This window comes from Octopus sinensis, linkage group LG11, assembly GCF_006345805.1.
Source record: "Octopus sinensis linkage group LG11, ASM634580v1, whole genome shotgun sequence".
NCBI classification, from domain to species: domain Eukaryota; kingdom Metazoa; phylum Mollusca; class Cephalopoda; order Octopoda; family Octopodidae; genus Octopus; species Octopus sinensis.
Genome location: NC_043007.1, coordinates 37,208,317 through 37,223,593, shown reverse-complemented (window position 1 = coordinate 37,223,593; position 15,277 = coordinate 37,208,317). Strand labels below are relative to the sequence as shown.

At 38.7% G+C, this 15,277-nt stretch overlaps 1 protein-coding gene, 1 long non-coding RNA gene and 1 pseudogene across 7 annotated transcripts in view; 1 reads left to right on the top strand and 2 right to left on the bottom strand.

The window, feature by feature from the left end:
• Nucleotides 1-11,195, bottom strand: part of LOC118765387 — a 14,802-nt gene extending 3,607 nt beyond the window's left edge. The window contains exons 1-2 of the long non-coding RNA XR_005001243.1: nucleotides 11,185-11,195; nucleotides 2,828-2,834 (exon numbers count right to left, since the gene is read on the bottom strand). This is a non-coding gene — a long non-coding RNA (uncharacterized LOC118765387). The remainder of the gene's footprint in view (nucleotides 1-2,827; nucleotides 2,835-11,184) is intronic.
• LOC115217439 (3-oxo-5-alpha-steroid 4-dehydrogenase 1) overlaps nucleotides 1-15,277 on the top strand; it is a 49,937-nt gene that overhangs the window by 25,158 nt on the left and 9,502 nt on the right. For all 6 annotated transcript variants that reach the window (XM_029787138.2, XM_029787140.2, XM_036507355.1 and 3 more), the window contains exons 3-5: nucleotides 2,161-2,327; nucleotides 5,333-5,434; nucleotides 8,512-8,662. In XM_029787138.2, coding sequence (XP_029642998.1) covers nucleotides 2,161-2,327; nucleotides 5,333-5,434; nucleotides 8,512-8,662 — 420 coding nt within the window. The remainder of the gene's footprint in view (nucleotides 1-2,160; nucleotides 2,328-5,332; nucleotides 5,435-8,511; nucleotides 8,663-15,277) is intronic.
• Nucleotides 14,886-14,978, bottom strand: LOC115217723 (annotated as a pseudogene).

The window sequence follows — 15,277 nt, the reverse complement described above, 5'->3', positions numbered from 1 at the left end:
CCATCACACCCTGTATGTATACATGTTTATGTATGTGAAAGGGTGTAGCTTTGTACTTAAAGTATTCAGTTCAGTGTTATAAGGTCATGAGTTCGACACCTGGCAGCATTTGGTGTCCTTGAGTAAGATATTTTATTTCTTGTTGCTACAGTTCATTCACCTGGCAAAAATGAATTGTGCCTGTATTTCAAAGGGCTGGCCATGTCACATCAAGCATACGCATATCTGTGCAGATTTACATTGAATCTCCCCAAGAACTATCTTAAGGGTATATATGAGTCAGGTGTTTGCATGTTAATTTCATGAGCAGGCTGTTCCATTGATTATATCAACTGGAACACTCATTGTTGTAACTGATGGATTGTCACTTATGTATGTGTATATGTGTATATATATATTATATATATATATATATATATATACTTATGTATGTGTGTGTGTATACTCTCTCTTTTACTTGTTTCAGTCATTTGACTGTGGCCATGCTGGAGCACCGCCTTGTAGTCGAGCAAATTGACCCCAGGACTTATTCTTTGTAAGCCTAGTACTTATTCTATCGGTCCCTTTTGCCGAACCATTAAGTTACGGGGACGTAAACACACCAGCATCGGTTGTCAAGCGATGTTGGGAGGGACAAACACACACACACGACGGGCTTCTTTCAGTTTCCATCTACCAAATCCACTCACAAGGCTTTGGCTGGCCCAAGGCTACAGTAGAAGACACTTGCCAAAGGTGCCACACAGTGGGACTGAACCCGGAACCACACAGCCACTCCTACGTTTAGATGTATATGTTTCTGAGTGCATGTGTGTGAGTTGTTCTATTATTGATAGGATAAATGAAAAAGTACTCCAGCTGGTGAGAGATAAATGTTCTTTTAGTATACTAATAACTGAAAATAAGCTATTACTTTGGATGCTGTGAATACACAATAAACTGGCAAATATATATTGTGATTTGTGCTTCCAAGCAATCCTGCATGCTCAAATACACAACATGGCTGGTCTCATTTGAAAAAATGAGAGATGACACTGATCTCTGAGAGAATATAGGAAATAATTAGAGGAGGGTGAAGGCCAAATGGAACAAAAAAAAAAATGGACTGGTAAAAGGGAGAGAAAAAAGAAACCAAAATTTAAAATATCTATGGTTATCTTGTCTTTGAAGCCACTGTTAGCAAGGGCATTGTTATCATAAGAGCCTGATTTATCACATATTTCCTTAGAAGAAAGATTAGATAACCTATTATTGATATTGACAATAGGGGGTGGCAGGATTGTTTATGTATACATGTGACTTTCTCAGTCACTTTATTATAGAGTTTATAAGAACATAAGCTTAATTCTAGGGAAACATCTAAGAAATCAGTGGAAAATAATACAGTTCACTCCAGTGGGGTAATATATACACCACAGAATCTGGAAAACTGGCCCTATGAGTGGACCCTGATCCTTTGAACGCTTTGTGTGTGTGCCCATACTATTGCTGGCAAAAATGAGTAACGCTGCGATGGACTGGCGTCCTGTCCAGCTGGGGAACACATACGCCATAGAAACCGGGAAACCGGCCCATGAGCCTGGCTAGGCTTTAAAACAGTGATCAAGAATGTCTAGAAGAAGGTCTCTATGACATGAAACTGGATATGCAAGGAATGGCATTGGATATTTTGGGGATCTTTTGCCTGCACTGCAGATCATGGTGCTCACACATTTCTGAGCCTGTGTCCCATATTGGCACTGGACATCTTGTCCTGGCTTGTCTCTGGATCATGTTAATAGAGTGGAGGGGGTCTGTGAGGTATTGTGCAAACCTTACTGGACCTATAATTTTATGTTGCACGATTGCAACATAAAATTTACTTTATCTTTATCTCGTTTCAGCTCACGAGCTGTGGCCATGCTGGGGCACCGCCATTTTTTTTTTTTTTTAAATTTTTTCAAATTTATTTTTGCTACCCCACCACTGCCACAAAGATACACAAACATACATATATATATATATATATATATATATACACACACAATCGAGTCTTTCTCAAACTCAGACTTATGGCGTCGGCAACTGCGTAATAAAGTTTAATAACAAAATAAATTGTAATTTGATAAACTTTTCTGTTGCTTCACTAATTGCCAATTGATGACCTCTTTTTAATTGCAGGACCTGTATCTTTTCAGTATTGATCCGTGGAGGTAAACCATCACCCCTGTCAACAGTCTCTTTAGCATTTATCTTCTGTTTCTTCAACTCTTACATACAAGTTCGCTCACTCATGAAATATTCAATCTTTCCTCCAAACTGGCTTTACAGTTTCCAGTTCATAACAGGTTTGTACAGCAGGGTTCTTGATTATCTCTTACAATTCTTATTTATATAATAACATCACATTCACATCCACCAACTCACATACGCACACTCACAAGCCAATGAAAGAACTTATATGTGGTTACTTGATCTTCAAGAATAGTAGCCAAATTCCTATCAAATTACACTGTATCACAGGGTTGGGTTCTCAAACATTTTTTCCTCATGTAGCCATTTATCATGTCCATCAGTGTTGACTTACCCCTTGAAAAGGATGTTGTGTAAAATGGCTGGATACCATGAAACAGAGAATAGTGCTTACCATTCTGTAGACAACATAAAACAATGTAGGATTTGTTATTAACTACATTTGAAAGTAGGCAATGAGCTGACAGAACTGTTATTGTGCCAGACAAAATTCTCAGCAGCATTTCTTCCAGATCTTTTTCTTTTTCCCTTTTACTTGTTGCAGTCATTTGACTGTGGCCATGCTGGAGCACCGCCTTTAGTCGAGCAAATCGACCACAGGTCTTATTTTTGTAAGCCTAGTATTTATTCTATCGGTCTCTTTTGCCCAACCACTAAGTTACAGGGACATAAACACACCAGCATCGGTTGTCAAGCGATGTTGGGGGGACAAACACAGAAACATACACACACACACATACATACATACATACATATATATGACAGGCTTCTTTCAGTTTCCTTATTTCTTTATTGCTCACAAGGGGCTAAATATAGAGGGGACAAACAAAGACAGACAAAGGGATTAAGTCGATTACATCGACCCCAGTGTGTAACTGGTACTTAATTTATCGACCCTGAAAAATGAAAGGCAAAGTCGACCTCGGCAGAATTTGAACTCAGAACATAATGACAGATGAAATGCCGCTAAGCATTTCACCCGGCGCACTAACGTTTCTACCAACTCGCCGCCTTTCAGTTTCCGTCTACCAAATAACTCACAAGGCTTTGGTCAGCCTGAGGCTATAGTAGAAGACACTTGCCCAAGGTTCCACGCAGTGGGACTGAACCCAGAACCATGTGGTTCATAAGCAAGCTACTTACCACACAGTCACTCCTACGCCTATGTTCTGAGTTCAAATGCTGTCAAGGTCAGCTTTGCCATTCATCCCTTTCAGGGTCAATAAAGTAAGTACCAGTTGAACACTGGGGCTGATGTAATTGATTTACTTTCCCCTAAAAATTGCTAGCCTTGTGCCAATATTTGAAACAATTACATTTAGAAGTCAAAACTTCCAAATGACATATTTGATGATTTTTGGTATCTTTTTGTTTATAAATACTTTTTACTAAATCTGAGGGTACACTATCTAAAAGTAGCTGATTGTCACTACTTCAAAATTCCATTGTTGTTACAAATCTCACATAACTCCATAATATATCTCTTGCATACTCTTATGTTGTCTTCTGTTGTCTTAAACAGTAAATCAAGGTCAGCTTGTATAATGGAACTTGGAGTACACTGCCTTAATGAAAGAAAAGGCATGGTCATATCCTAAATCCCTTTAATCAGTTTAATCAAGGTTTCCATGAACATAGATAAGCTCAGTATGGGCTCAAAAATAATTACACCTACACACTATATCCTCAATATCATCATAATGATCTTTAATATGAGCACATGGTTGCAATTGCAAATTGTGAGAGAAGATTCAGTTTTATTTTATTGAAGCCGCTAAAGTAGGGTTTCTCACTCTGGGATGTCTGCACCACCTGGGAGTGCAGCAAAGTAGGACGTATATATATATTCATTTGCTCACTTAATGTCACTTTTCTCATGCCAGGATTAAATGGGTCCATGTTTGAGGCAGGACTTTACAGCTGGATGCTTTTCCTGCCACCAACCTTTTGTTATTTTTCAAGTTAATGTTACCATATTCCATGGATTTCTGAAATTACAGAGTGATTGATCAAAATTTCAACAAAGAGTGTAAACATAACATTGTTTTGCTCAAGCAAAAGCACAGGCATGGTTGTGTGGTTAAAAAGTCTGCTTCCCAACAATGGGAAGTTCCATATAGCCCTGGGCCAGCCAAAGGTTTGTGAGTGAGTTTGGTAAGCAGAAACTAAAAGCCTGTCATATATCATCATCATCATCATCTTCATCATTGTAATCATTTAATGCCCATGTTCCAGCATGGAACATGGTCATTAAATGAAGTCAAATAAGCAAATACAATCATTCATCAACAGATGCTTACGTAGTATACTTAAAATTAGATGGCCCGAACACATAAGCAATATGGAGCTTTGACAAAGAACAAATGAAGTTTCGATTAGGGAGCAAATATTTAAGAAAAAGTGGAAGTGGATTGGTAGCACAATTAGAAAAGATACACCAAATGTAAAGAAAAGTACTTTACAGTGGAATCCGGATGGATATAGAAAGAAAGGTAAGCCTAAGAACTCATGGCGTAGATCAACACAGAAGGAACTAGAGAAAGGGGGACATTCATGGCAGAGTATAAGTACAGAAGCCAAAAATTATACGACATGGAATTCAACTATAAGTGGCCTATACTCCGCGTTGGAGGGTTAAAGGCAGGAAGAAGTTCCATGCTGGCATGAGTTGGCTGATTTAACAAGAATCCAATGAGTCAAGCACTGCATTGTTCTTCAGTGTCTGCTTTGGCATGGACGCCCTTCCCAATACCTGCACCTTACAATGTGCACTGAATACTTTTTGGGGGCCATCAACTTTATTGAGGTCAGCATGTAGCTTGCAAGTCAACGAGACCAGGGAGGAAGGTGTTGCCTCTGTGTATGTTGGATAGGAATTAAGATATATTTACACACACACACACACACACATTAATAAGGGAGAGTAATGAATGTCAATAACAAGCACCTTGCAGGAGTGGTATTGATGACTCATCAACATCATATATATATATATATCATCATCGTCATCGTCGTTGTCATTGTCCATGATAATGTTTTATTGCTGATCATTGTACTAAATTCCTTAACTTTGATACCTTTTGCATTTCCCAATCTATAGGCTGTATCTTATTCTTCATCGGGATGGCCATCAACATCCATTCAGACCATATTCTACGAACATTACGGAAACCTAACGAAACAGGATACAAAATCCCACAAGGTTAGTATAAAGATATAATAATAATCATTAAAATAATCATTATCATTTAACATCCACTTTTCTATGCTTGCATGGATCAGGCTGAATATGTTGGGGCATATTTTCCATGGCTTGATGCCTATTGTGTTGCCAAACCTCACCTGTTTCCAAACAAGGTAATATTTCCCTGTGGCCAAATAGGTTTTTCATGGAAGTCTGGAAACAAACAGCATTGCTTGTATAAACACTGATACTCATCTACAACCAACATGTTTCTGCCAGATCCCTACCATAACCCCTTGACAAAGGTTGACGCAAATATGCGATCACACTTTTGCTTGCCTACCCGCAGCTAACGTAAATATACGATGTAAAGCTGCCCTACATCTATCGTGGACTTTTTAGTGGCTGATGTATGTTTACGTTCGCTATCGTGTACTTTATCTCTTGAGGTGCACGCGCTCGCTGTCCTGTGCATTATCTTAGCTATTTTAGGTTACGTTCAAGTCAAGAAACTAGCAGTAGACCAATGACACGCGGATACTTTACATGCATAATACCATGTTTTGAGCTGTACCACACGCAAGCTATTTTTTGAACTTGAGCAGAATAACTCGTGTCTATCATATTATGATAAATAGCTTCACATAGTTCGTTTTCATAAACCAGTAGACGTAAATGTACGACGCTATGTTATTGTAACGGTGAATGTAAATAGACACGTGCTCGTTGGCACTTGTGTGTTTGTGGTCTCATTAGATAAAAAAAAAACGGAGCAGCATCTCGCATGCTTTGGGTAATACCGGCGTCAAGGGGTTAATAATGGTTTCAAATTCTGGCATAAGGTCAGTATTTACAGAGAGAGGAGGTTAAGTTGATTACGTTGACCCCCCTCCTCCCCAGTGTTCAACTGATACTCATTTTCATTTATCTCTAAAGGATGAAAGGCAAAGTTAATCTTGGCAGCATTTTGAACTCAGAATGAAAAGATAGACAAAATGATGCTAAGCAGTATGCCTGGCATGCTACTGATTCTGCCAGCTTGCTGCCTTAATTGCTACCTTTTGAGACCAACCCGGCTGAAACCGGCTCTGGCTCTGTAGTACAAATGTCTTGTTTTCGCAAGTTTAGAATTAAAATCTTCTACCAAATCTTAGTAACAATTTATGTTCCTAACATTAGCTGAATGATAACTAAGTTATTTTACTAAATTCTTTGTTATATTTAAAATTGATTGAAAGAAACACAAAGCATCCAAAATAAATACAGTAACGAAAGGGTTAATAATAATAACACATTCTAAATTTGGCACAATGCCAGCAGTTTTGAAGGGAGAGGGATAGTGAATTACATCGACCCCAGTCTTAGACCAGTATTCTATTTAATCAACTGCAAAAGGATGAAAGGCAATGTAGACCTTGACGACGGTTGAACTCAGAATATAAAGAGCTGGAACAAATACCACAAGGCATCTAGTCTGATGTTTATAATGTATTTTAATTTAAGCCCAAGACCAGCAGTTTTTGGGAGAAGGCATTAGTCTATAGCATCAATCCTAGCACTTGTACTTTATGGTATCAAACTGAGAGCAATGAAAGGCAATTGTGACTTCAGTAATATTTGAATACAACATGTAAAGAGCAGTGATCAACTCTTTAGCATTCAGATTATTCTGTCAAATGTAATACTTACTTATTCACATTGTTTTGAATTAATCATGCAATATCTTGTAGCTATCAGATTTCAATGATGTGATTGTTTATTTTTAAAATGACATTGTAGGGTAAGTGTAAGAGGCAAGATCTGGTCAGTTTGAACATAAAACAGGTAGAATATTTGGGTTTGGATATGACTAATTTAAATGCTAATAGGTTAAGTACAGCAAGGTATTTTGTCTGATGCTGTAATGATTCTACCAACCCACAATCCTAATAATAACAACTGCTTCTGATTTCATAATAATAATAATAATAAAAGATGGGCTACAACAAATATTCTGCTCAATACCACAGATTTGCTTATCAGTCGTTTGACCATAATCAGTTAAGCATGTCTCTCAGTGGTTGACGATATGTGCATCTCTGATCATGAGCAGAAGTAGTGGGGGAGTATCATAGCCGTGTGTTGAAAATAATTCTTAGACATTTGGATAATTCAGGGGTGGTTCGTTCAACATCCTTACACAATCCTTATTCAGGGACCTTTTGGGCAGGATGGGCTACTCGACCAGAAGAAAATTCTAACTGGGCTCCACCCACCTGCAAGGTCATGCACTGTTTATCTTGATATGAGATCACCATATCGCGCACATATGATTGTGATGCATGTGCCTAGTGTACCTTTATCAGACGGGTAGTCATGATGGGTATACTGGGCTTCGTATATTTTACGCCAGTGTCACTTTGATGGCATACACTGCTCTCTCACTCAATAATAATAACAACAATAATAATAATAATAATAATAATAATAACAATAATAATAAGGCGACTACAGTACCAGTGATTGTAGGATCTCTAGGAATGATAAAAAAAGTTACTGAAACCTATTTGAAAATGATACCAGGCTTACCATCCCTACAGGAAGTGCAAAAAATCGTATTAACTGGAACGGCTCATGTACTGAGAAGAGCATTATCGCTGTGAAAACAACATCCATTTTTCATGAATTTATTTATTTATTAATTTTTAAATACATATTTTACCTGTGAATTTGCATATATAATCTGGGGATGCATACAATGAGCTTCTCTGCTCTAGGTGTACGGAAAACACTTGGTGAGAAACGGAAGACAGAAGGAAATAATAATAATAATTATAATAATAATAATAATAATTCTTTCAAATTTTAACACAAAGCTAGTCATTTTATGGAGAGGAGGAAAGTCAATTGCATCAACCCAGTACTTGACTGGTACGGTATTATATCAACCATGAAAGGTACAGTTAACTTCAGAAGGGTTTGAACTCGGGATTTTAAAGAACTGGGAGAAATTTCACTAAGTATTCTGTCCAGTATGTTACGATTCTGCCAATTTGCCACTTTAATAACAAACAACAACAGCATCAATAATAATTCATTCAATTCTATATTTCCAGGTGGAATGTTCAAATATGTAACCGCTGCTAATTTATTTGGAGAAATAGTTGAATGGTGTGGCTTTGCTATTGCATGCTGGTCACTTCATGCTTCAGCATTTGCATTGAGCACATTCTGTGTACTTATCCCACGTAGCTACACTCATCACAAGTAAGTCATACTTTAACCATTCTTTCTTCTCTGTTTCTCTTTTTCTTGCTTCCTCTCTGTCTCTCTGTTACTGCATTTAGTTGTTTATGGCTATCAGCGATGTGATTTTGTTTGTTGTTACATGACTTTGTAAAGCCATGTAACATTGTATCATTTGCAGCTCTAAATAATGAAATTAGAAACTGTTACGACAAACTGTTTCATCATCATCATCGTTTAGCGTCCACTTTCCATGCTAGCATGGGTTGGACAGTTCAACTGAGCTCTGGGAAGCCAGAAGGCTGCACCAGGCCCAGTCTGATCTGGCAATGTTTCTATGGCTGGATGCCCTTCCTAACGTCAACCACTCTGTGAGTGTAGTGGGTGCTTTTTACGTGTCACCGCACAGGTGCCAGATGAGGCTGGCAAACAGCCACGGTTGGATGGTGCTTTTTACGTGCCACCGGCACGGGGGCCAGGCGAGGCTGGCAAACGGCCACGGTCGGATGGTGCTTTTTACGTGCCATTTAAGAGATGAGGAATTATGTACATTATTTACATTCGACGGATATTTGTCCTCATCTTGTTTGTTGTTAACACAACGTTTCGGCTGATATACCCTCCAGCTTTCTTCAGATGTCTTGGGGAAATTTCGAACCTGGCGTCTCATTAACAACCTCCTAAGCAGACCGAGTGCAGATATGAGCAGCATATGGGAACTGGTATTAAGGAAGGATAGAAGGATATTAGATTTATAAGCCCTGAAATTCACTCCATAATTGCCCATGGCGTAGTGGTTAAGAGCGTGGGCTACTAACCCCAAGATTATGAGTTCGATTCCAAGCAGTGAACTGAATAATAATAATAATAATGATAATGATGACGACGACAGTGACGGCGATGACAACGACGGTGACGATGAAGAATACCTTAGAAATGAGAACCCAAGTTCAAAATTTCCCCAAGACACCTGAAGAAGGCTGGAGGGTATATCAGCCGAAACATTGTGTTAACAAGAAACAAGATGACAAATATCTGTTGAATGTAAATAATAGACTGTTTCATATCATCATTTCTGTAGTTGGTCTCTCTTCTCTGAGCAACACCTAATTAGCATCCTTCCCTCACCCTTATCATTGAAACCCACCCTCAATCACATTTATTGTTTACCAACTTCTGCAGAGTTGGTGTTAGGAAGGACATCCAGCTATAAAATTCCTGCCAAAACAGACGCAGTAGCCTAGGGTAGTTTTTCTATCTGGCCTGCTCTTGTCAACCATCCTACCCATGCATGGAAGACGGACATTAAATGATCATGATGAGGATTGCATCCTATGACTACTGGAAATTTGCTCCAATAAATGAAAATTATGTAATTACCATGAATATATATATATATATGTGGAGGTGCAATGGCCCAGTGGTTAGGGCAGCGGACTCACGGTAATAGGATCGCGGTTTCAATTCCCAGATTGGGCGTTGTGAGTGTTTATTGAGCGAAAACACCTAAAAAGCTCCACGAGGCTCCGGCAGGGGATGGTGATCCCTGCTGTACTCTTTCACCACACTTTCTCTCACTCTTTCTTCTGTTGGCCTGCTCGCTTAGCCAGCGGGGTGGCGTCATTCAAAGGCTAAAACAATGCGAACGCATTGTGACCAGTGATGTGTAACAACATGGTCTGGTCGGTCACGTGATCACGGTGATATATATATATAATATATATATAACACACACACAACACATTTACTACTATATTTTTGGAAACTATGTGAGGGGGAAATAATTGCAATATACAAACCAAAAAGCAGCTGTGGTGTTGCTAATTATTTTAAAATTGAAGTATCAGTATCTATCTAATTAGTTACCAAGAATTCATATAAATACAAAACAGTTAACAGAAATAGTTAGAACTAGTAATCAAAGATTATAAATAATAAATTATAACATGATTATAAATAATAAACTTTAATGCGTGGCCTATGCCAGGGGTGTAACCAGCCCACTTATGCGTACCTTTCCTTCATTGGACACTAAACGCTGCTTGCGAAGACCTGTTGAGGCAAGTGAAATCGAAATCAGATTCGATGACTGGCATCCGTGCTAGTGGAGTGCTAAGAGTACCATCCAAGCATGATCGGTGGCACGTAAAAAGCACCATTCGAGTGTGATCGTTACCTGTGTTGCCTTACTGGCACTTGTACTGGTGGCACATGAATAAACATTTAAGCGAGGTCGTTGCCAGTGCTGCTGGACTGGCTCCTGTGCAGGTGGCACATGAAGAACACCATTTGAGTGTGGCCGTTGCCTGTACCACCTGACTGGCTCTCGTGCCAGTGGCACATAAAAGCACCCACTACACTCTTGGAGTGGTTGGCATTAGGAAGGGCATCCAGCTGTAGAAACTCTGCCAGATCATGTATGTATGTGTATGTGGAAATTACTAGAAACTTGTGGACCCTATTGCAATGGAACAAGGCTATATAAATTGTGTATGGCAGAAAGATATATTATCCTCATGAACTCGCATGAGCCAGGAGGCTACCTGAACTCCAGGATGGAAGTGTGGGGAGTTGTCCATATTTTCGCAAATTTTAACTTCAGAATTGGAAAACATAGCTATCAAGCGAAGGAAGACAACTTGCCCGGCCATAATTTTTTAAGAGGAACATTTCTTGAACTATCACTGGCGTTCTTGTGTTTAAAAAAGCATTCTTTGCAGAGAACGGTTATCGTTTAGAGAAACTGCAGAAATGTCTAGTTCACGCTAGATATAAAACCAATGTTTTTTTTCTTAAACTATTATGTTACACATACAAATATATATATATATATATATATATATATGTATAGTGAGAGAGAGAGAAATGTATATCATCATCACCATTTAACATGTTTTTCTTTGCTGGCATGGATTGAATGGTTCAGTAGGATGTGGAAAGCCAGATGAGTGCACTGAACTCCACTACTTTGATATGATTTTGACATTATTTCTGTGGCTGGATATTCTTTCTAACACCAAATACTTTACAGAGTGTGTTGGGTGCTTTTTACACAGCAGCAGAACTAGTGAGGTCACCAAGTAATTTGCAGCACAAGCCCTTCCTCAACTGACAGGGCGTGTAGTATTGAGGGCAGTAGCTTTATTCCTGATGATGAGAAATTAAAGTAAGATAGAGGGATAGGAACAGGTGTCATGCTGTAGGAGTGATATATAGGTTACCACAGTAGGGAATAAAAGAGGATGGTAGTGAAAATCTTTCAGGATGCACCCTCAAGTTACAAGAACATGAATATAAGAGATATGGATAAGTTTGTATGAGTGTAAAATGAGAGAAGCAGAAGAATAGAGATGTTGAACTGAAGGAGATGCAGTAAGTGGTGAACATGGTGGTGGTGGGGGTTCAGTTGGGAATGTCCTTTGGAGAGAAAAGTAGAGGAAGTTGGTGTGAATCTGGGAGGTGGCAGCAAAGATGATGGGAAGTATATGTGTGTGTGGGTGTGTTTGTGTATCCGTAGTGTGGGTTATGAGAAAGCTGCACAATGCCAGGGAGAGGTACATAAAGGTGTAAATAGTGGGAGATGATGAATTCAGGTAACAGGGAGGTTGGGTGCCATTGGTAAAATGAGGGCTTGTACAGAGAAAAGGGGGGTGGGGTGGAAAGGGTGTTTCGTGGAAAAATAAGGTGGCATGGGATGATACTGAGCATGCATGAGAAAAAAAAGTGTTTTTAGGAAGGGTGAAAAGTAGGGAGATGAAATATGTGCTGTTCTACTCTTGTAATTTTAGCAGCTGAGTAAATTGTGCCGTAGTCAGATGGGTGATGGTAAGGAGTGTTGTAGGAGGGGATGGTGTTAGGAAGATGAGTTGTGGAAAGAGAAGATGTTAGGAAGGTGAGTCATGGGGAGAGAGAGAGAGAGAGAGATTCATCGTAGACAGATTGGATGCAGGAGCATAGGCATAAATGATATACTTTTAAGGGCTTGGGGCTTGTTTTTGCCTGGATGGACTTCTCAAGCACTGCAAATCACTAATCATCCCAGTCCTTTACATCTCTTCAGGGAGGTTTAGCATCTGGAAATCCTTGTTCACTACTTCATCCCATGTCTTTCTGGGACTCCCTCTTTCACAGATTTCATTCACATTTAGTGATTCACACTTCTTTACACAACTCTCCTTATCTAGATGCACACATGACCATATCAATGTAGTCTTCTCTCTTGCACATGATATCTGATTCCTCTTGTGCCCAATTTTTCTCTTAACACATATACACTTTGTCATATGTGGAGGCACATGGCCAAGTGGTTAGAGTAGTGGGCTCGTGGTTGAGGGATCGTGGGTTCGAATTTCAGACTGGGCGATATGTGTGTTTATGAGCGAAACACCTAAGCTCCATGCGGCTCCGGCAGAAGATGATGGCGAACGTCTGCTGACTCTTTTGCCACAACTTTCTCTCACTCTTTCCTCCTGCATCTTGCAGCTCACCTGCGACGGACCGGGAAACCAGCCCTTATGAGCCAGAGATGGCTCGAGGAGGAAAGAACTTAGTCATATATTTACACTGACATAGCATATCCAGTGGAGCACGCTAAGCTTTGTTTCTTTCAAGCCTTCATATATCCTCTGTATTCAAAGCTCATGTTTTGTTACTATGTATCATTGTCATTCATACACATTCTGCCTTTTACTCTGGGAGAGAGAGACCTTTTATTGCCAACAGAGATAATAGCTCTTTGAACTTTTTCCATTCTATTCATATTCTAGCAACTATACTTTCAGAACATCCTCCTCCACTGCTAATCAAATCACCTACATAACAGAAACTATCCACAAACAATAGGGAGCCTTCAGGACATTTGAGAAAATTTATTTCCCATGTGTTTTTAGTGTTTATTGTTCCTGTGTGTCTTCCACATACAAACACTAATTTTTCCATTAATCTTCTTTGAATCCACTGTATTTATTGTATGTCCATAGCTTGCACTAGTTACACCATATGGAATTCCTGCCCTTTGGTTTGAACGGCAGTTTTTTCTAGCAGCGTCATATGAAATTGTCACCCATAATTATGACCCTAGTATCGATCTATTGCATTTCAATCTGTTTTAGGGTTAGGGGTGGGGAGAAGGGCATCTTTTTTTCTTCACAAATGTAAATAAACCCAATCTGTTTCTTAAATGAGGAACATATTCATACAGCACAGAATGTTTTTTTACCTCAATAGACGTCAGTGATTGGTTGAGATTGCAGAAATTGAAGAAAAAAAACAACAAATATCTTACAAACTATAGAATTTTCTCAATAAAGCCAAGAGAAAAAGATGTTTTATAAACACATTCTACCAGTTTTAGTTACCTAGAAATTATGTTAAAAACTGCCATTCAAACTGAAAAGATCCCATTTACTGAAGTCTTACCTGTTTTCCTGTTTACTAGAACTTCGGTCATTGTTAAGTTTACTTTAAGGCTTGGATTTTTTTTTTCTAATCTATTACAGATCCTGCTATGAGAATGAGATCAGCATATAGTAGTTCTCAAGGGTAGCTATTCTTACATTCCTCTGTCAAAGCCTGAAGGAAAATGATGAATAGGAGTCTGAGAACCAAGCTGTGGTACTCCTACCTGAGCTCTAAATTCATCACAGTACTCATGGCTAACTCTCACCTTACTTGAACATGGCTTATATAACTTTAACAAACCATTTGTTTACCCCTAGCTTCCTAAGAGGCCACCAGATCAGAGAACAGTGCACCCGGAAGAAGGCTTTCTTCAGATAAACAAATACCAAGTTCAGTGACTCATTTTTAGATAGATTCTTCATCTGCAGTTGTCTTATCAATAAAATGGCTTCAGTAGTACTTCTTCCAAAGATAAAACTAAATTGCATCTCATTTAATCTAATTCTGTTCCTAATTAGTTGGGCTATAATTCACTCTGTAATTTTCAAAATCTGGTTCAGTAATTTGATATCTCTGTAATTATTACAACCTAAAGCATCTCCTTTACTCTTGCAGTAATTGTCTATCACTATGTATGTATGCATGTATGTATGTATGTATGTATGCATGTATGCATGCATGTGTGTGTGTGTGTATGTGCAAGCATGCTTGTGTGTGTGGAGAGAGAGAGAGAGAGAGAGAGAGAGACATATATGTATGTGTGTGTGTGTATATATATATTTCTTTAAATTCTTTAAAATGTTTCAGCTTAAAAGCTGCAGTCATACTAGGGCACCGTCTTTGTAAAAATATACGAATTTGTATGTCATCCTTGCTCAGGGCCATGATTATCTTCTTTGTATTATTCCAATTTTAGAATATGTACTGCCATACATACATATATATATAATAATAAATATATATATATATATATGATGGGCTTCTTTCAGTTTCCGTCTACCAAATCCACTCACAAGGCTTTGGTTGGCCCGAGGCTATAGTAGAAGACACTCGCCCGAGGTGTCATGCAGTGGGACTGAACCCGAAACCATGTGGTTGGTAAGCAAGTTACTTACCACACAGCCATATAATATATATATATATATATATATATATATATATATATAAAATACAAAATGGGACAAGAACGCAAAACATCCAAATAGACAATACAAAAAACACAGATGAGTCATTCGA